Here is a 20,692-nt window from a genome sequence, read left to right as displayed (position 1 = left end):
GCCACGTTAAACTGTAGGTACCCCTATTAAGTGTCTAGGCAAGTCAACTCAAAGGTCGGAGGAAAGCAATGGCATACCACCTTCCACAGGACCGTGCCTATTAAAGCCCTGTGGTGTTTAAACCAATCTTCTAACTGATGGCTGATTTACATTACTATGGGTTCCAAAGTTAATGATCTTCAGGTCAGCTGTCCAAGTACAAAATTTTCGCAACATTAGTTCAAATTTAATATTCGCTTCTATAATGTAGGAAAGTATTTCACAGTCGCTGCTTAGAATGAAAATACTTCTGTTTATTTCAAAGCGAAACAATAGATTTTCTAAAACACTGTCTGTCATACACAACTTGAAACAGGTCATGTCGACCAAATCATGTGGAATAACTAACAGCAACGTATATCGGAAGGCAGTAAGATCTCTTGCCTTTTGGTTTGTCAGTACTCGATAGCCATTTCTAGGCGAAAGTAAACGAAGAAAGGCAGTGCGTTTTTGTTACCAAGTAACGTCTTCGTCAATTACTTTAGTTTTAAAGTAATCTACGAGTAATTGCTGGTGTTTGATATTAACATGAAAAGGATTCCGTAGACAGGGAAAGAACCTGTTCTTGGGAAACTACATCTATAGTGACCAAAAGGCATTAAATGATGTTCAAGGACTTGTGTTACAGCAGCGGTATGAATACAATGATATTAATAATAACAGTAATAATCGAATTATCCGGCAACTTCACACTTCACAGTGGATTTTCTCGAACTAAGAAATTTGCTGAATTAGTGAAAAATCAAAATGGCTTCACATCCAGCCTATGATGCCTAGAAGAGTCTTTACATCCTGCTGACATGAGAATAGCATAATCTCTACGTCAGAAGCTTGCTTCTACTTGACCATTTAATAGACTCGCATTTTTTCCACCGTGACTAATTTTGTAAGCTAAGCACATCATCCGTTACAGCACACTCTTGGGGCTGGGTAATGTGGCCACAATGGTATGGTGGAACGAGCTATCACAGGTGCAATGCGTGGGTTCAGGCATTTACTTTTAAGAGGCACAAACAGATTTATTTTACCTCTGGTAACCTCAAGAGAAAGACGTTATAATCCAGAATCCGCATTAAACATCACGTTCCTTCATTACCAACTGGGCAGAGCCGGTTTACGTTGGGAAATGACACAGCGGAAGTCATGGTAAACAGAAATACAGTCGCCAGTAAGCTTACTTACATTAGAAAATTTTATTTTATTTGATGAACCGATAGCCATTTAAAGGGACAGGGCTCTTATTTTACTTGTACTTGATTGAACTAGAGACGTTTAAAAATTTGGTGCTGGACTGTGATTCGAATTCGTATCTCCTCTTTCGAGGATCTGAATCTCTCGGAACAGTATAGTTCAGTCATTTTGTTCCTTTTCCCAAGACTGCAGTCTTCTCTAGGTCTCCTCCAAAGGTAAGTATGTGGGTCTGAAACCTGATCCAGTACAAAAATATTCATAATTTCATTTCTAACTTTATCAAGTGCACACCCACCCGCTAGTGAAAATTAACGCGCAATTTCAATGTCTGTTCATGTGTTTCCAACAATCGCAACAGGTGTCGTTATTTCTGGTCAAACACGCACACATCTTACTGTTCATGAGTAAGCAACTGATACTTAAGCTATATTCGTGGATGCACGGTAGGTGTGCAGTTCGATTGTCGCTTAGGCACAAAAGTTTGTATCCTTATTTTAGATTCAGACACCTAGCGGCTCGTAAGAAAAACCGATACGTAACATTTGATTTTTCTTAGTTAACAATCGGATTACGTGTTGGGTTCGTATCTCCGTCACAGAACTTCACATCATGCACTTCATCTTTAAATGCATGCACACTTTGTTACTTCAGAATGGAGGTATATGAGACATCTTTCGTGGTTAGATAACAGGGACGAAAGGGTCTTGATAGGAGTCACGGTTTATTACAAAAATTGTCTTTTATTTTCAAGTTTAGATTTGGTTACTGGTATTGGCCAAAATTTCGGTAATTCATGACTCTTCATGGCTAATCATCAATATGATGTGATTAGATTAGATTAGATTACATTAGATTATCTCTTGTTCCATAGATCATGAATACGACATTTCGTAATGATGTGGAACGTGTCATTTTAATGAAAGATTTCTTTAAATACCATGATTCAATTTCTTTACAACAATTTTTTACACTCTCTCTCATTGCTTTTTATTTATCTCTCTCTCTCACAAACACACACACACACATTCTTTTTTATTTTTATTTGTATGTTGTGCTCGACTATCGGCGAGGCACGAAAACGCCTGTGAATGACTTTCTTAGTTTTGAGTACACTTATGAAAGAAATATAAAAACAACAATGAGAGTTACTGATTTATGATGCTCAGTTTGCAGTCGGTTCTGGGTATTATTAGTAACTACGCTCCAGTCCCTAAACCTAGTTACAGAAAGCGAATCAGACGCATTACGTATTCCAGGCCGTAGCAGCCGTGACTTGGAGACACCAGCTATGGTCACTTCCCAGACCGCTGTAGGATCACATCGGTTCGTCTTCTTCCTGCTGGTACTGTAACTGAGATTTGGCAACAAGGCAACGTATGTTTGGCAACTCTGTGATCGACGAGTTACTTCCTGGTGTGCACGGAATTAAGCCTCAAAGTTCACTTGATTTTACCTGTCATTTCCATTGAATAATCTAGTTATTATCGCTTGAAGGGATTGAAAATTTACGGTTTTCAGCCCAGGAAAGTCGTTGCAGGTGGAAACCGCAACTAATCTCGACCTTCAAATAGCGGTTTACGAGTTCTAGTTACTATTGCCCTCGTAATAGGAAGCTAAGACCCATACCTCCTCGCCAGCTCTGTGGTAACGTGCTGACCTGTGAAAAAGCGTCTGTTACGGTTCGCAGTTCCAGTCTCACTGACTGTAACGTTTTTATCCCTTCTGTGAAAGAGCTACAAGCAGTCAGATCAAACATCAATAAGGAAATCGCAAGAAAATGCTTTCAGCTCATAGTGCAATGTTGAAAAACTTACAATGCTGCACAACAGGTAAGGCCTCTTTCCGCTGCTGACAAGCGAATTTTGGGTTTCTAGGAATACGTAACTATATTTATGAAATGCCACATTTGCATACCTCTTGAGTATGACACAGCATACCAATTAAACACAGACCCAATCAAAATCTAAGTGAGTAGTATTTTACTAATTCGTGTCGATAGAGGCATGCTTGTGTACAGATACTTTCGTCGTAAGGTTATCATGGTTAGTTTTATTTCATTTCTTATAATACAGTGCACAATTTTCGTAAGGTTTCCTTTAGTGTTGTTAAAACAATAGTAAACATGAGAGAGAAATTAATCATCAACGATATATGCGAATTCTCAGATGTTACCTATGACAGTCTGACAATGGCCGCCGAAGTGGCCGTGCAGTTAAAGGCGCTGCAGTCTGGAACCGCAAGACCGCTACGGTCGCAGGTTCGAATCCTGCCTCGGGCATGGATGTTTGTGATGTCCTTAGGTTAGTTAGGTTTAACTAGTTCTAAGTTCTAGGGGACTACTGACCTCAGCAGTTGAGTCCCATAGTGCTCAGAGCCATTTGAACCAAGTCTGACAATGCACATGCAGTTTATTGATTACATGCATGTAGAAAACTTGTTCTGAGTTAAAGCTGTCAAACAAAGTTTGAAGAAGAATAAAATATCACTACCACACGACGGCTAATGTAGAAAATACTTTTCTGACATATTATGGCACGATGCGCTCTCCCTGCACATCTTCGAGATGCATCTGCTGCCTGCTGTCTATTAAACCTGAATAGAACAAAATGTCACAGTAGTTAGCCCTTTTTCCACATGCGACTACTCTGGGTTGAGAAGTGAAGGGAATTATGTTCAAAGTTCCATTAGATTGATACCTTCAGCAGAGAGCAGAATTACGTTTTAAAAAATGTAGCACTGAATGTATTCGAACTCGCGACATCTTATCTATGCTACAAGCTGACACGTAGCTACAGCAGCTCCAGAGCTCGGCAACTATTCCTCCAGAACTTTTGGATTCCACAGCACTGTGAGATTATGCATATGGCCAGGTCTTGACTTCTGAGAGACAAACAGTTACAGCTTTTCTTTTGGACTGAACGACGTTTTCTAGTAACAGATAGCGCAATAGAATAGCTCAAGTGGAAAGGAACACTTCCTATTTAAACTTCTGCATCCTACACTGTTGGCAGTTGTGTGTAGGTGGCAGTTACGTGATTTTATTTCTGTGATTACAAAATAGTCGAATGTATGCACTGGGTAGCCGAGGCAGCTAGTTCATGGTGATTCGGTCAACCAAGTAAATGAATTTACTGAACATGCTGCAAATTACTACAGGGAGCCTGTGTGTCAGAATTCTCATCCAGTGTGGCGCAGCTGCGTTACGATAGAAAAATGACTCGCAGAGAAGAGGATTTCGTGGTCTGTTCGACGGATGGTAGGTTGTTATACCTATGGTCTGGGTTCAATTCCCACTTCCGCCAATGATTTTAGATAGGGAGAGACAGATTCCATTCTCTCCTGGCTACACCAAGTGAAGGAGATATAATGGCTGCGTGGTCTGGAAATTCACATTAAAGATGATATTCCTTCTTTACCAAGTAGACGGTAGGTTGAACCACAATAAAGTCTGGAGTGGCGACATGTAGAAACTCTATCACCAGTAACCTTTCTTATACTACACTCCTGGAAATTGAAATAAGAACACCGTCAATTCATTGTCCCAGGAAGGGGAAACTTTATTGACACATTCCTGGGGTCAGATACATCACATGATCACACTGACAGAACCACAGGCACATAGACACAGGCAACAGAGCATGCACAATGTCGGCACTAGTACAGTGTATATCCACCTTTCGCAGCAATGCAGGCTGCTATTCTCCCATGGAGACGATCGTAGAGATGCTGGATGTAGTCCTGTGGAACGGCTTGCCATGCCATTTCCACCTGGCGCCTCAGTTGGACCAGCGTTCGTGCTGGACGTGCAGACCGCGTGAGACGACGCTTCATCCAGTCCCAACATGCTCAATGGGGGACAGATCCGGAGATCTTGCTGGCCAGGGTAGTTGACTTACACCTTCTAGAGCACGTTGGGTGGCACGGGATACCTGCGGACGTGCATTGTCCTGTTGGAACAGCAAGTTCCCTTGCCGGTCTAGGAATGGTAGAACGATGGGTTCGATGACGGTTTGGATGTACCGTGCACTATTCAGTGTCCCCTCGACGATCACCAGTGGTGTACGGCCAGTGTAGGAGATCGCTCCCCACACCATGATGCCGGGTGTTGGCCCTGTGTGCCTCGGTCGTATGCAGTCCTGATTGTGGCGCTCACCTGCACGGCGCCAAACACGCATACGACCATCATTGGCACCAAGGCAGAAGCGACTCTCATCGCTGAAGACGACACGTCTCCATTCGTCCCTCCATTCACGCCTGTCGCGACACCACTGGAGGCGGGCTGCACGATGTTGGGGCGTGAGCGGAAGACGGCCTAACGGTGTGCGGGACCGTAGCCCAGCTTCATGGAGACGGTTGCGAATGGTCATCGCCGATACCCCAGGAGCAACAGTGTCCCTAATTTGCTGGGAAGTGGCGGTGCGGTCCCCTACGGCACTGCGTAGGATCCTACGGTCTTGGCGTGCATCCGTGCGTCGCTGCGGTCCGGTCCCAGGTCGACGGGCACGTGCACCTTCCGCCGACCACTGGCGACAACATCGATGTACTGTGGAGACCTCACGCCCCACGTGTTGAGCCAATTCGGCGGTACGTCCACCCGGCCTCCCGCATGCCCACTATACGCCCTCGCTCAAAGTCCGTCAACTGCACATACGGTTCACGTCCACGCTGTCGCGGCATGCTACCAGTGTTAAAGACTGCGATGGAGCTCCGTATGCCACGGCAAACTGGCTGACACTGACGGCGGCGGTGCACAAATGCTGCGCAGCTAGCGCCTTTCGACGGCCAACACCGCGGTTCCTGGTGTGTCCGCTGTGCCGTGCGTGTGATCATTGCTTGTACAGCCCTCTCGCAGTGTCCGCAGCAAGTATGGTGGGTCTGACACACCGGTGTCAATGTGTTCTTTTTTCCATTTCCAGGAGTGTAGTTATTTATTTCAAGTGACGACACAAACGCTATGTATGGTCACAGGACACTTATTCCATCTTTTATTTGAGCTTCTGTATGTCGATAAAATTGGTTATAAACTGGGAATGCAACTCAGACCGCTCTTAACGCGGAATTTGATCCCTTCGTGGCAATACAGCTCGGCTACAATTTGTTGTTTGTTCAAAACTGCAGATTCCTCAACACCTTCACATATTACGCGAGAATGGGATCGAATCCTGGCCCGGCACTAAAGATTTAATTATGTATTATCAAGCTCTATCATGAGAACACCTATCTGCTGGTGGATAATAATTTTGATTTTTAATGTATTTTCATTCGTTGTCAACACAAACGATATCTGACGTTTTTAACTCCCAGTGAGACACAGAACTATTTGCGAGATGACTGTAGGTTCAAGATGCTATTCTGAGCAGCTGGTGGAGAAAAATTCGGTAGCTGACGTCTCTTTGTGTGTAGTCAACAACGATATGGGTGGGGCTCTATTCCCAGTGAGCGCTGAACTCTTCGTCATATTATTTCAGTTCGTCGTGTCATTTAATGTTCATACATATTCTCAACTAGCTGCTCGTGAATAACTTTAATTTTTAATGTCATTTTGTGTTAAATAGTTCAAATGGTTCAAATGGCTCTGAGCACTATGGGACTTAACTTCTAAGGTCATCAGTCCCCTAGAACTTAGAACTACTTAAATCTAACTAACCTAAGGACATCACTCACATCCATGCCCGAGGCAGGATTCGAACCTGCGACCGTAGCGGTCACGCGGTTCCAGACTGAAGTGCCTAGAACCGCACGGCCACACCGGCCGGCCCCCACCATCTGGTATCAATTCATTACCCTATCATCCATTATATATAATCATTTTCATAGTACACTTGATATTATAGATGAGTAGGACACAAGACAGGACATAGATAATGTCCGTTTGACGTCAACAGTGTGTAACATTTTACTTTTTTTGAATAGGACAATGTTCCTCTCCAATAATTTTTAGATTAGTTACAATAAGCTTACGCTGCAAGAGAATTCGCTTGTATTTTTCAATATGTGGTCTGTTGTCGGTTTGAAGGCCTTCCATAACATCGGCAACGTAGTGCAACTCCACCGAGGGCTGTCTGGAGTAGGGTGGAGATAGCAATGTGAAAGTTGCGAGCTGTCGAAGACGTTCTTCATATTCCTAATGCGATTAGGACATCGTATACTCTTGACGACGTTTAGCACCTGTGCAGTCAGTCACCCAATTTCAGAATTCATTTTGAGTAATCCTGCTAAATTCCCAAAATATTGTCTTTTTGTATTGATGAGTAATATGGATAGTCGTCACGTTCATGTGCCGTCTACAACGCAAATTTTATGTTACTATCCTAGGAACTAACCTGCAATACGTTTTGTATTTCATAATCGGAACTATCTGCATTAACCGTCATCAGAGCAATGTCAGGGAACAGAATGCAGCAGTGCCTTGCTACCTACTTGAGGACCTGCTTGAGTCGTGTTCTAAGGACAGGGTAGTTGCTGGTTCACATTATATTACACTAGCGAGAAGTGCCGACTTTTTCTTTTCTCTGCAAACATCCAGAACTAAATTCAGTAACTAAATGCTAAGAATATATTTGCATTGTGCCAACTCAAAGATCAATAGATATGGATATAGATATAGATACAGATTTTTATATTTAAAGCCATTCTCGTTCTGCGTTGGAATAAACATCATTCATTATTTGCTTGTTCTTGTTACGATTGTTATTGTCATTCTCTCACTCGCAAGAGTTTTCACATTCCTATTTGGTATCGATGCACATGAAGAGTGGCTATGAAAGAAGGGAATACCGAATGTTACGTCATGCAGAATACACTCATTTACTTCGGCTCCTCGTGATCTACGCTACAGGAGAAGTGAGATACATAAAGTTGACAGTGTGAGGACAGACCTGGTAGCACAACTGTGCAACTACACAGTGTTACCAGATAAAATGGTGCTGCGGAATCGACAGTGTAGTACGGACTTTGCCACAGTAGCAGACAGCTGGTAATTTAGGACCATGACCGTGGATTACACTTTGGTCAGTGCTGGTTAGAGTGCTGCAACTGTAAATGGAAGGCTTTGTTTGATAGTCTTATGCTGATGCTGTCTGAATAAATTATGCCATTGGATACAAAGCGGTTTAGCTTTGAGACCTAACCCACGAGGGGGGAAGGCACAGTGGTCTGCTTCAGGAATTCCAAGCAATAAAACACAAAAAACAACCCAGGAAGGGAGACATGCATTTGGAATCTGTTCATCGTTACGGGGTCAAACAAGAGGGTAACATTACTGAAACAATGATCGGGCTACTTAGTATATAATAGAGCATACAGATTTCAAGGAGGAAACGTATGAAGACGCAGACTTCCTCGTTATCAATATGTGCGGCATATCTTTCGTGTTAACGAAAGTAAATTCCCGCTTTACCTCTTCTTACATGTCAAATGAAATGAATGCCATGAGGAATAGAATATTTGTTGACTGCGTCTCTTCTTGCTTCCATCCTTACCAACATATTTCTTCATTCTCGTGGTAATCATGACATTCTATGTGTATGCTGCAAAAGATTGCAAGTGGACAAATTCGACATCGAGGTGCAAAGCGTTATATTCAATTCGAATAAGCTTCCGGTGTATTTTTACTTCGTTTGTATTTTTAGATGATTATGAAAATTACGGAAAATTATCTCACATGCTTTATGTTGAATGAGAAACATTGAATGATCCGTTTTGCTTTCCCTACGTTGAAATGATATAATGTCGGCGTCAACAGCCTTCTTCCACGCCGGAAGCTGAAACTTGTATCATTCTGGATTAATGATAATTGAATGTCTCATATGTATACATAGCCCACAAGGCGACGTCAGAAACCATCAGGGGAGAACGCCGCATAAAAACCAAACGTGCGCGCGCGTCTCCACTCTGAAGAACCGTATCGGAGAATCACAGCAAGCATTTCGCTGAAGAGCTGCCTCGTCAGAGAGCCTAGAAATGGCAGCGTCGTAGCAAGTATTTGTCAACACTCTGATAGTGCATTTACTTCCGGGTGTAGGTCGGCGTTACCTCGCTAAATTCACTTGACATTCGTTTTCCACATCGAAGACTCGTACGATATAATCCACTGCAAGATGACACAATTAGAAAGTATATTTAATTTCTGGACTCCAAGAACGGCGTTCTTCACATAAGTAACACCTGTTTGTGTGTGCATTCGGGAGGACGACGGTGCAATCCCGCGCCCGGCCATCCTGATTTAGGTTTTCAATGATTTCCCTAAATCGCTTCAGGCAAATGCCGGGATGGTTCCTTAGGAAGGGCACGGCCGATTTCCTTCCCCATCCTTCCCTAATCCGAGCTTGTGCTCCGTCTCTAATGACATCGTTGTCGACGGGACGTTAAAACAGTAATCTCCACCTCCTCGCCGGCCGAAGTGGCCGTGCGGTTAAAGGCGCTGCAGCCTGGAACCGCGAGACCGCTACGGTCGCAGGTTCGAATCCTGCCTCGGGCATGGATGTTTGTGATGTCTTTAGGTTAGTTAGGTTTAACTAGTTCTAAGTTCTAGGGGACTAATGACCTCAGCAGTTGAGTCCCATAGTGCTCAGAACCATTTCCACCTCCTCTGTTCGTGTGTTTAAGGTTGCGTTTTGAGGCTCAGGCAACATCGCAGTGACTATATTCCGCCTCTGGCCGCCAGTGTGTCGTTAGCTCAGAGGTTCCCTTGTGCGTTGCAGTGCTTGTACTATAAGACATAGCAGTTCGAATCACGGTAGAAGCCGCTGACTACAACCTTTTATTTTCCATTTTAATTAATGGAGTTGCAAACTGCTAGTAAAAATTTCTTATGCGAAATCTGAAGAATGCCTTTAAACATCAATCTTCGTCCGATTTCGACTTAGTAAATTAAGTTAATATCATGGATTTCTGCTTTGCAAATTCCAAGGTGCTTCACTGTAAAATAGACCCTGAAAAGATTCAAACCGACTGTCAACGATATAAATTTGAGCTTTGTTCGTCATATAGGTCTAACATGTCAGAAGGTTGTTTATGAAGTGCACATGTTCATTAATGTAGTTCCCTTCTTCTAAATTTTTGCAATAGCATTTAACTGTAGACGTTTTCTAACACCGGCGTTAGCAATTCCTTTCCGTTCTCTGAAACCTTCAAAACGACAAATTTTTCTGGTTTAAATCTGATGACCTTAACTATCACTTCCGATCAACAATAAATACTTCATGAACCCATACATGGAACTCCAAATGTGCAGTGTTCCTGCACTGCTACAGAGCATGCATTGCAAGGTATTCACACAGTTTATCGCATAGACTTACCATAAGGAATGAAACAAGAACTGTAATACACTTTACACCACAGACGCTCACTCTGGCTTGACGAAAACATCCAAACATTGACCAAAAGTTGCACAAATAATTGAGTTTGAAAGGAAAAGAAACGAGGTATGAAGCATTTATAGATTCATCGAATGTAGTGAGGTGGTTTAATTTCGTCCCAGTCTATAAAATTAATTTCGGGCCATACTCAGCTCTTGCCGATTAATGTAATATAATACCCGCCTACTAATCAGGGCGTCTGTCTCCGTTGCTTTTGAGCGTGAATGGAAATTGTAGAAATTTTCTGTGGAGCAACGTTTAATAATAAAGCGTTTTAAATCATCAAAAGCGATGAGCGGTAGCAGGCGCTTTCGATAAAGAACGGGGGAGTGCAGCGCCGCTGCTGTCGCCACGGCCGCTGCCAGTAGCCAGCAAATGGATCCCGGAGCTTTGCCGCATACGGCGTCCAGAGGAGGACAGTCTGCAGGAAATCTGCCGCAAAATCGTTACTGGAAAAAATTTTGATATCGGTGTGTCACAAAGCGAAATAGATTGAATCTGCGCTACCATTACATTCACGTCTTCAGCATTCAGACAGAAGAGGCTATAAAAATATTTTATGCCAGCTGCTCTCGATCCACTGACATTATGAACAGAAACAACGCACGCTACCGCTAGACCACAGGCGTAATCGGCATAGAGTTTCTCTATCATGGGACAAGTTTTCCTCCAGGAAGTGCCGCAGTCTACAGTGTTGCCAGATTGTGCAGATAACCGGACTTAGAGAATTAGCGAGTTGGCCAGTTTTTTTGTCCCATGTCGCGATCGGCGCGGACTGAGCCTCTGAAGCGGCCGGCCGCCGGTCAAGTTTTATGTCAAAGAGTGTACGTACCAACATATATATACCTGACCAATAATATATAACATGGGAACCTATATTCTATGAAGAGTTCTGTAACTTAAAAATTTGTTGATCCGCCACTTTTCATTCCAATTTCATGGGATAGTAAAGGAATGGGCGGCGTCACAAGCCCAATTGCTAACAATGATTATCAGACTAATGAAGGTGGTGTAGATGAAACTGTTGCGCAGTAGAATGCAGTGTCTAGGAGGGAAGAGACGGTCTATCATAAGTATTGGTTGTGGATCTGTAGTTTGATTGAGTGGAGTGTCAAGCAGTGAGGGATCAGACTACCATAGGTACTGGACATGGATCTGCAACGTAGTATAATGTACACTACTGGCTATTAAAATTGCTACACCAAGAAGAAATGCAGATGATAAACGGGTATTCATTGGACAAATATATTATACTAGAACTGACATTTGATAATATTTTCTCGCAATTTGGGTTCATAGATCCTGAGAAATCAGTATCCACAACAACCACCTCTGGCCGTAATAACGGCCTTGATACGCCTGGGCATTGAGTCAAACTGAGCTTGGATGGCGTGTGCCTGTACAGCTGCCCATGCAACTTCAACACGATACCACAGTTCATCAAGAGTAGTGACTGGCGTATTGTGAGGAGCCAGTTGCTCGGCCACTATTGACCAGACGTTTTCAATTGGTGAGACATGTAGAGAATGTGCTAGCCAGGGCACCAGTTGAACACTTTCTGTACCCAGAAAGGCCCGTACAGGACCTGCAACATGCTGTCGTGCATTATCCTGCTGAAATGCAGGGTTTCGCAGGGATCGAATGAAGGGTAGATCCACGGGTCGTAACACATCTGAAATGTAATGTCCACTGTTCAAAGGGCCGTCAATGCAAGAGGGGACCGAGACGTGTTACCAATGGCAGCCCATACCATCACGCCGGATGATACGCCAGTATGGCGATGACGAATACACGCTTCCAACGTGCGTTCACCGCGATGTCGCCAAACACGGATGCGACCATCATGATGCTGTAAATAGAACCTGGATTCATCCGAAAAAATTACGTTTTGCCATTCGTGCACCCAGGTTCGTCGTTGATTACACCATCGAAGGCGCTCCTGTCTGTGATGCAGCGTCAAGGGTAACCGCAGCCATGGTCTCCGAGCTGATAGTCCATGCTGCTGCAAACGTCGTCGAACTGTTCGTGCAGATGGTTTTTGTCTTGCAAACGTCCCCCCCCCCCCCCCCATCTGTTGACTCAGGGATCGAGACGTGGCTGCACGATCCGTTACAGCCATGTGGATAAGATGCCTGTCATCTCGACTGCTAGTGATACGAGGCCGTTGGGATCCAGCACGGCGTTCCGTATTACCCTCTTGAACCCACCGATTCCATGTTCAGCTAACAGTCATTGGATCTCGACCAACGCGAGCAGCAATGTCGCGATACGATAAACCGCAATCGCGATAGGCTACAATCCGTCCTTTATCAAAATCGGAAATGTGATGGTACGCATTTCTCCTCCTTAAACGAGACATCACAACAACGTTTCACCAGGCAACGCCGGTGAACTGCTGTTTGTGTATGAGAAATCGGTTGGAAACATGTCAACACGTTGTAGGTGTCGCCACCGGCGCCAACCTTGTGTAAATGCTCTGAAAAGCTAATCATTTGCATATCACAGCATCTACTCGCTGTCGGTTAAATTTCGCGTCTGTAGCCCGCCATCTTCGTGGTGTAGCAATTTTAATGGCCAGTAGTGTAGTATGTAGCAGAGAGGGTCTAGACTTCAAAAGGTTCTGGATGTGAACCTGCTGTGCACAGGTGTGTAGTGGCTAACAATGAGTGGTCGGACGTTGAACAGCAATGGATGTTAACGTGCTATGCAGGAGACTTTGATAGCTAACAGGGAGAGGTGTAGTTCTCAAGAGGCCAGGAATGTGAACATGCTGTTATGTTCAGTGTAGTAGCTGGGAGCGAGCAGTCAGATGTGAATGTGGTACATGAAGAGAATGAAACAGGTACCAGTGAGGGTCAGATGTAACAGAGTAGGTTGTCGTCCTGCCATGCAGTGGAGTGTAGTGCGTAGCAGTGAGTTGTCAGGCATACGGTGGTAGTGCACATAGTCCTGCCATGCAGTGGTATGTGGAGATTAACAGCGAGAGAGTAACAGATGTGAACTAGTTGTATAGGGCAGTCTAGTGGCTACCAGTGAGCTGTCACGTTTTTAGAGGCACTACCTGTCGGCCCGCTGTGCAGAAGAATGTAGTGAGAGAAGGCGAGGAGCTGGACTTACGGAGACCGAGGATGAGTGCGTTTTGGCCTTCGGGCGGCGCTGCATGCACCGCAGCACCTTGGAATGCAGCAGCATGTTCATGATGCGTAGCCGCTGCCCCTCGTCATACAACGCGTCGAACTCCTCCAGCAGCAGCTGCCGCTTCTCCCACGCCTCCTGCACACTCTTTGACTCCGCCTCCTCCTCTTCTAGCACCTTTTCCTCCAAACTCCCCTCAGGAGACACGATCTCTTCCTGAGAACACAGTACATCACTATTAAATTACTACTGAATCATAAAGAGGGTGTCTTTAAACTTAAGCAAAAGTTACATATATGGATGAGGATCATAAACCGAATATTTTCGGATGTTCTTTTCTTTTTTTTAGCTTCAGCCCAAAGACTGCTTTGGTGCGCTTACAGTACTCTTCTCTTGGTATCTCTTTGCAATTTTTATCTTCCCTCCACCCCCCACCCCCCTACATACCCTTAACCGGCCGAAGTGGCCGTGCGGTTAAAGGCGCTGCAGTCTGGAACCACAAGACCGCTACGGTCGCAGGTTCGAATCCTGCCTCGGGCATGGATGTTTGTGATGTCCTTAGGTTAGTTAGGTTTAACTAGTTCTAAGTTCTAGGTGACTAATGACCTCAGCAGTTGAGTCCCATAGTGCTCAGAGCCATTTGAACCTACATATCCTTCCCGTACTATACTACTGGCTATTGCTACACCACGAAGATGATGTGCTACAGACGCGAATTTTAACCGACAGGAAGAATATGCTGTGATATGCCAATGATTAGCTTTTCAGAGCGCTGGTGGCGACACCTACAACGTGCTGACATGAGGAAAGTTTCCAACCGATTTCTCATACACAAACAGCAGTTGACCGGCGTTGCCTGGTGAAACGTTGTTGTGATGCCTCGTGTAAGGAGGCGAAATGTGTACCATCACGTTTCCGACTTTGATAAAGGTCGGATTGTAACCTATCGTGATTGCGGTTCATCGTATCGCGACATTGCTGCTCGCGTTGGTCGAGATCCAATGACTGTTAGCATAACATGGAATCGGTGGGTTCAGGAGAGTAATACGGAACGCCGTGCTGGATCCCAACGGCCTCGTATCACTAGCAGTCGAGATGACAGGCATCTTATTCGCATGGCTGTAACGGATCGTGCAGCCAAGTCTCGAGCCCTGAGTCAACAGATGGGGGGGGGGGGGGGGGACGTTTGCAAGACAACAACCATCCGCACGAACAGTTCGACGACGTTTGCAGCAGCATGGACTGTCAGCTCGGAGACCATGGCTGTGGTTACCCTTGACGCTGTATCACAGACAGGAGCGCCTGCGATGGTGTACTCAACGACGAACCTGGGTGCACTAACGGCAAAACGTCAATTTTTCGGATGAATCCAGGTTCTATTTATAGCATCATGATGGTCGCATCCGTGTTTGGCGACATCGCGGTGAACGCACATTGGAAGCGTGTATCATCGCCATACTGGCGTATCACCCGGCGTGATGGTATGGGGTGCCATTGGTTACACGTCTCTGTCACCTCTTGTTCGCATTGACGGCACTTTGAGCAGTGGACGTTACATTTCAGATGTGTTACGACCCGTGGCTCTACCCTTCATTCGATTCCTGCGAAACCCTACATTTCTGCAGGGTAATGCACGACCGCATGTTGCGGGTCCTGTACGGGCCTTTCTGGATACAGAAAATGTTCGACTGCTGCCCTGGCGAGTACATTCTCTAGATCTCTCACCAACTGTAAATGTCTGGTCAATTGTGGCCGAGCATCTGGCTCGTCACAATACGCCAGTCACTACTCTTGATGAACTGTGGTATCGTGTTTTAGCTGAATGGGCAGCTGTACAGGCACACGCCATCCAAGCTCAGTTTGACTCAATGCCCGTTATTACGGCCATAGGTGATTGTTCTTGGTACTGATTTTTCAGGATGTATGCACCTAAATTGCGTGAAAATGTAATCACGTGTCCGTTCTAGTATAATATATTTGTCCAATGAATACCCGTTTATCATCTGCATTTCTTCTTAGTGTAGCAATTTTAATGGCCAGTAGTGTAATTTGACGATTCCTTCGTTTCCCAAAAGGTGTCATATAAAACGGTCTACTCTTGTATCAAGTTGTTACCATTTTTATTCAATTTGTTATCGTAATTTGTTACTGTTTTGATGCAATTTGTTATAATTTTTGGGCAATTTGTTACAGTTTTGGAGCAGTTTGTCACAATGTAGTGCACCTGGTTACAGTTTCTGGGGGCAGTTTGTTACAATTTTGCTTTACATATAAATCTATGAGGTTAAATGTCATGTAGTCTCCGCTGTGTCGTGCATGAATTGTTCCATTTCCTCATCATATTCGTCATTAATGTAAATTACTTAAAGTCTAAACTCATTCAAAATATTTCAGAGTAGCCTTCATAAAATCAGACTCCCCACAAACTTGAATAAATCTATGTACAACAATTGTCAGAAATATTTCAGTTTTACTACAGTTGACCTTGTTTCTATGTCCTACAAACTTGCAGGTTTGAAGAATATCCCCCAAGCATACATGTACAATTGTTCCACGTCACATCTGCTGACACTTTATATTGTGATCAATAGAACAGCTCGTGCACAAGCAACATTTTAACTGTCTGTGGTATATGATTAAAATTCTTTTGCAGTGCTTCGAGAGGCACTAAAGTTGATGTAGTTAACAATTCGTGTGATATGAATGCATATGGAGTGTTATTGGACATTAGCTCTTCACCCGCAATTCAAGGGAATTGTATAAACATATAATGATACCTCTGAAAACCTGAAAAGACTCATCATTTGGAATTTAGTGAAAATCATAACAGAAAACCCTTGAATTGTGTGAACATATGATGTCACATACCTCTAAAAACTTGGAAAGACTCGTCATTGGGAGTTCAGTGTAAGTCATAACAGCAGACCCTTGATATCGGCACCATTCAGAACCTTTGTCGGCAAAAGGCTTACTGCACAAACAGTCTCATTGAAGGAATCACGGCTGCATTCGTTGGAAATTATTTAGAAATCCCATGTAAACGTCGTACAGTGCTACTGGAGTTATAGGTATTTCTACTGCAGACCAAAGCAGCTAAGATTGGTGTTTGTTAGAAGTGTCTGTGGAATTCTTAGTTTCCTAGTTGTGGTCCTCTATCTTATCTGATATACTTGCAAGTATCTTGTGTATAAACCAAGTCGTTCAGTTTTATACCTGTAGCTACACTGAATTAATGACATGAACTGGTGAGAGTCTGTCAGTGCTACATGCATATTCCTCTTCCAACTTGCTTGGCAGTTATTTTGTGTGTGTGTGCGTGTGTGTGTGAGAGAGAGAGAGACAGAGAGAGAGAGAGAGAGAGAAAGGTTATCTATTGCTCTCCTCTTGTTTGCAAAGATAGTGTAACATCAGGAGCATACAGTTAGGTTTGTACCACAAACGCTGATGCCTTGCATTTTTCTATTTCCATCAAACAATTTGCTTTCACAACATTTGTCAGACAGATTTGTACTGATGACAGTCATTGTCTAGTAAGCATAAACAATGGAAAACTGTGAAAAGCTAGCGTCTTGCCACAAGCACTGGTTAAAACCAAAAGATTGTTTGAAATATGTATACACTGCGTACAGTATCATACATGAGATGCAGCGCTTATGGGTAGAAGACTTTAATGTTTTTTCCGTCAAGTTACAGACTGTGATCTTAGAAATACTAAATGACAGAAATTATGAACAGCACATCTCCAGCCGCCGGCCGGGGTGGTCTAGCGGTTCTAGGCGCTCAGTCCGGGACCGCGCGACTGCTGCGGTCGCAGGTTCGAATCCTGCCTCGGGCATGGATGTGTGTGATGTCCTTAGGTTAGTTAGGTTTAAGTAGTTCTAAGTTCTAGGGGACTAATGACCACAGATGTTAAGTCCCATGTGCTCAGAGCCATTTTTTTAGCACATCTCCATCCCAATGTTTCCACTGTCCTAAGAAAGGCAATACCACAGATATGCTCTCATGACGTCTTTCTGTAAAGTATCTAAGTTCATCTTAGTTATGATGACATTGAGATCCATGACACACACACATCCATCTGATGTTCAACCTCGAAATCAGTAACATTAAAATTCCACTGGAGATGTTAGGACATCCTATGTACAATGTAAAACACACTTTATCTGAGGAATTGCTTAAAAAATACTATGCCAGCTTGAATACTAGATCGCTTTCTGTTTATAGGAACATTGACTCAGGCCTAACCTACCACTGAAACCAATGAATAAGTGAAATTATCGTATTATTCCAAGATCCTCTAATGTGTGATTCACTTGAACACTGATGGTTCTCTTCAGTTGTAGCACTGAGGTTTCACCCATCACCATTAAAATATGTGGAACTCTACATAGAAAAAAACATTAATAGGTTTTAAGTATGCCAGGTGCCGGAAATCGATTTCCTACATTAGAATATTATTAGTGTCGTATTTCTGATGGTTATGAGACAGGAAACAGCTCCCACAAACCTTATAGAGGTGTAACTTTAGTACATTTCTGTTCCCACATTCCTCACAACTGAAAATGTGAATCATTATGCTACCTGTGACAACTGTGTGTTCTGTAATCTTTCACATTAATGTTTTACGAAAAGAGTGTTGACAAGCCCAGGCACGCTGTAGCCCTCTTCCTATCAGTGTGTGGTCATAATGGATTTGTTAGTTCATGCATCACAATATCACACTGCTCAGTTCTAAAATTGATATGTATATCGTCATAAGAAACTGTCTGTGTAAGAGCCCGTTGGACTGCACTGCATGTCTAAACACCTCAATGAAGATATCTCACTATTACTGTGCTGGGTGAATGCTGGAGGAGACAGGGATGAGATGCATGGGCTGCAGTCGCTGCAGCTGAGGAAATCCAGCTCACAGCAAAATACGATACTGTACAGTTCTAAAATACTAAATCATTTAACTGGCTATGCCCATATGGAACAATACGAGACTGATAATAGTTGAGGATGTGGCATCAGTCTTTCCAAACCCATATAGTGTAGGTAAAAGCTGGACTACTTCACAGGGCCATATGGAACAATACGAGACTGATAATAGTTGAGGATGTGGCATCAGTCTTTCCAAACCCATATAGTGTAGGTAAAAGCTGGACTACTTCACAGGGCCATCTTGGAGGGTGTAGGCAGCAGGAGTGTTCAGTGGTCAATTCTGAGTACAGCTCTACTGCGGTAGTACATTGGTTTCATACTAGAATCTGCTTGAGCACTCTAATGGGTCACTGTACATGGATGTTGCTATCCTGCTGACATCTCTCGACACAGTGTGGTATAGCGCCTGTTTTCCATCAGACCCAGCCATCCAGAGGTGCCCAGTGCACACTGTCACCTCAAAGGTGACTGTGGCATTGAGGGCAGTAGAGGCATATGTGGATTCCCAAAGGATACTTCCAGTGTGGTATTTGTTTAACTAATAAAGATGTAAGTGCACACCTCTCGCAGTCCTGTGCTATATCTTACAATAGTGAACATTCATGAGGTATACAATTTTAAAGAAAAGTCAGCTCTTTCATTCCAAACGCAGGGTGACCATTATGTAAACTCTGATGTCAGAGGGGTAAGGGGTAATTTTTTAAACATAGCACAAGTAGACTTAAACGCAGGGCTAGTTAACTGTAACATAATAATAAAACCAATGACTGTTCAATTTTCCTGCAATTTAAATTTAGGATGGTCCAATATACACAGGCTGCCAATTTAAATCGCCATCCTGAATTCTGATGTCATAAAGGCTTGCCCAGCAAGCCAAGTTCACCATCTTGAATCTCCATTTTGGACTGTGATGTCATATAGGTTGACCCAATATCCTAGGTCAGCCATACATAGCCATCTTGGATTCTGACATCATACAAACTTTTCCTGAATTTTACACTGAAAGAATAATGAACGATTTTGGATTTCCCACCAGTTTATACTCCACTTCCACTGTGATGTCAAAGGGGTGGGGGAAAATCCCTTTAGCGTAACTGGATTATCTTGAATTTACTACCATTTTTTGAGTATCCTGGCATTTTTTGAATTTACTGAAATTTTATCCCTAGAGCTATTGCCGTATGTCAGAGAGGTGGAGTTCAAATGGTTCAAATGGCTCTGAGCACTATGGGACTCAACTGCTGAGGTCATTAGTCCCCTAGAACTTAGAACTAGTTAAACCTAACTAACCTAAGGACATCACACACATCCATGCCCGAGGCAGGATTCGAACCTGCGACCGTAGCGGTCTCGCGGTTCCAGACCGCAGCGCCAGAACCACGCGGCCACTTCGGCCGGCCAGAGAGGTGGAGTAAATTTGGCTCTGTAGCATACTGGCAACGATAATATCATATGGGGAGGGGGAACCTGGCAACAATGGAGGATGGTCCAGAACTGTTGCAGCCACACTACTCTCAGTGTCTGTTGAAACAGAAGGTAGGTCATCTTCTGAACTAGCCTTTGTTATCGTGTATGCACTGCTTGTTGGACAGTTCTCTCACCTGAGCAAAAAGATGTGTGTCGTCTGACTGTGCCTCACAGATAGTCTAGTGTTATATGAAGATGGTATCTGTTCTTTCGGACGTGTCTGAAGGAACAGATACCATTGGAGATCATGCAGCTCTCTTAGAATGAAATGATAATTACATCAAGGCACTAAGCTGTCGATAGGCGTTGATATACATCAACGGGGACAGTTGAAAATGTGTGTCACGACTGGGTGTCGAACCCGGGATCTCCTGCTTACATAGCAGACACTGTATCTATCTGAGCCACTGAGGGCACAGATGATAGTGCGACTGCAGGGATTTATTCCTTGCGCGTTCCCCGTGAGACCCATATTCTCAACTTAATGTCCACTAACTACATTTGTAGTGCCCCTACCAACTACACTCATTCCTCGCGGCAGGCAACCTTACCGAATCCCGTAAGAGTTCGGGCACTGT

General features: G+C 43.8%; 1 protein-coding gene across 1 annotated transcript in view; it reads right to left on the bottom strand.

Annotated features, from left to right (window-relative positions):
• LOC126204261 (cilia- and flagella-associated protein 251-like) overlaps positions 1-20,692 on the bottom strand; it is a 181,378-nt gene that overhangs the window by 70,929 nt on the left and 89,757 nt on the right. Inside the window, exon 5 of the mRNA XM_049938651.1 lies at positions 13,707-13,940. Coding sequence (XP_049794608.1) covers positions 13,707-13,940 — 234 coding nt within the window. The remainder of the gene's footprint in view (positions 1-13,706; positions 13,941-20,692) is intronic.

The sequence above is a fragment of the Schistocerca nitens genome, chromosome 9, assembly GCF_023898315.1.
Source record: "Schistocerca nitens isolate TAMUIC-IGC-003100 chromosome 9, iqSchNite1.1, whole genome shotgun sequence".
NCBI classification, from domain to species: Eukaryota; Metazoa; Arthropoda; class Insecta; order Orthoptera; family Acrididae; genus Schistocerca; species Schistocerca nitens.
This window is presented reverse-complemented; position numbering and strand designations above follow the sequence as displayed.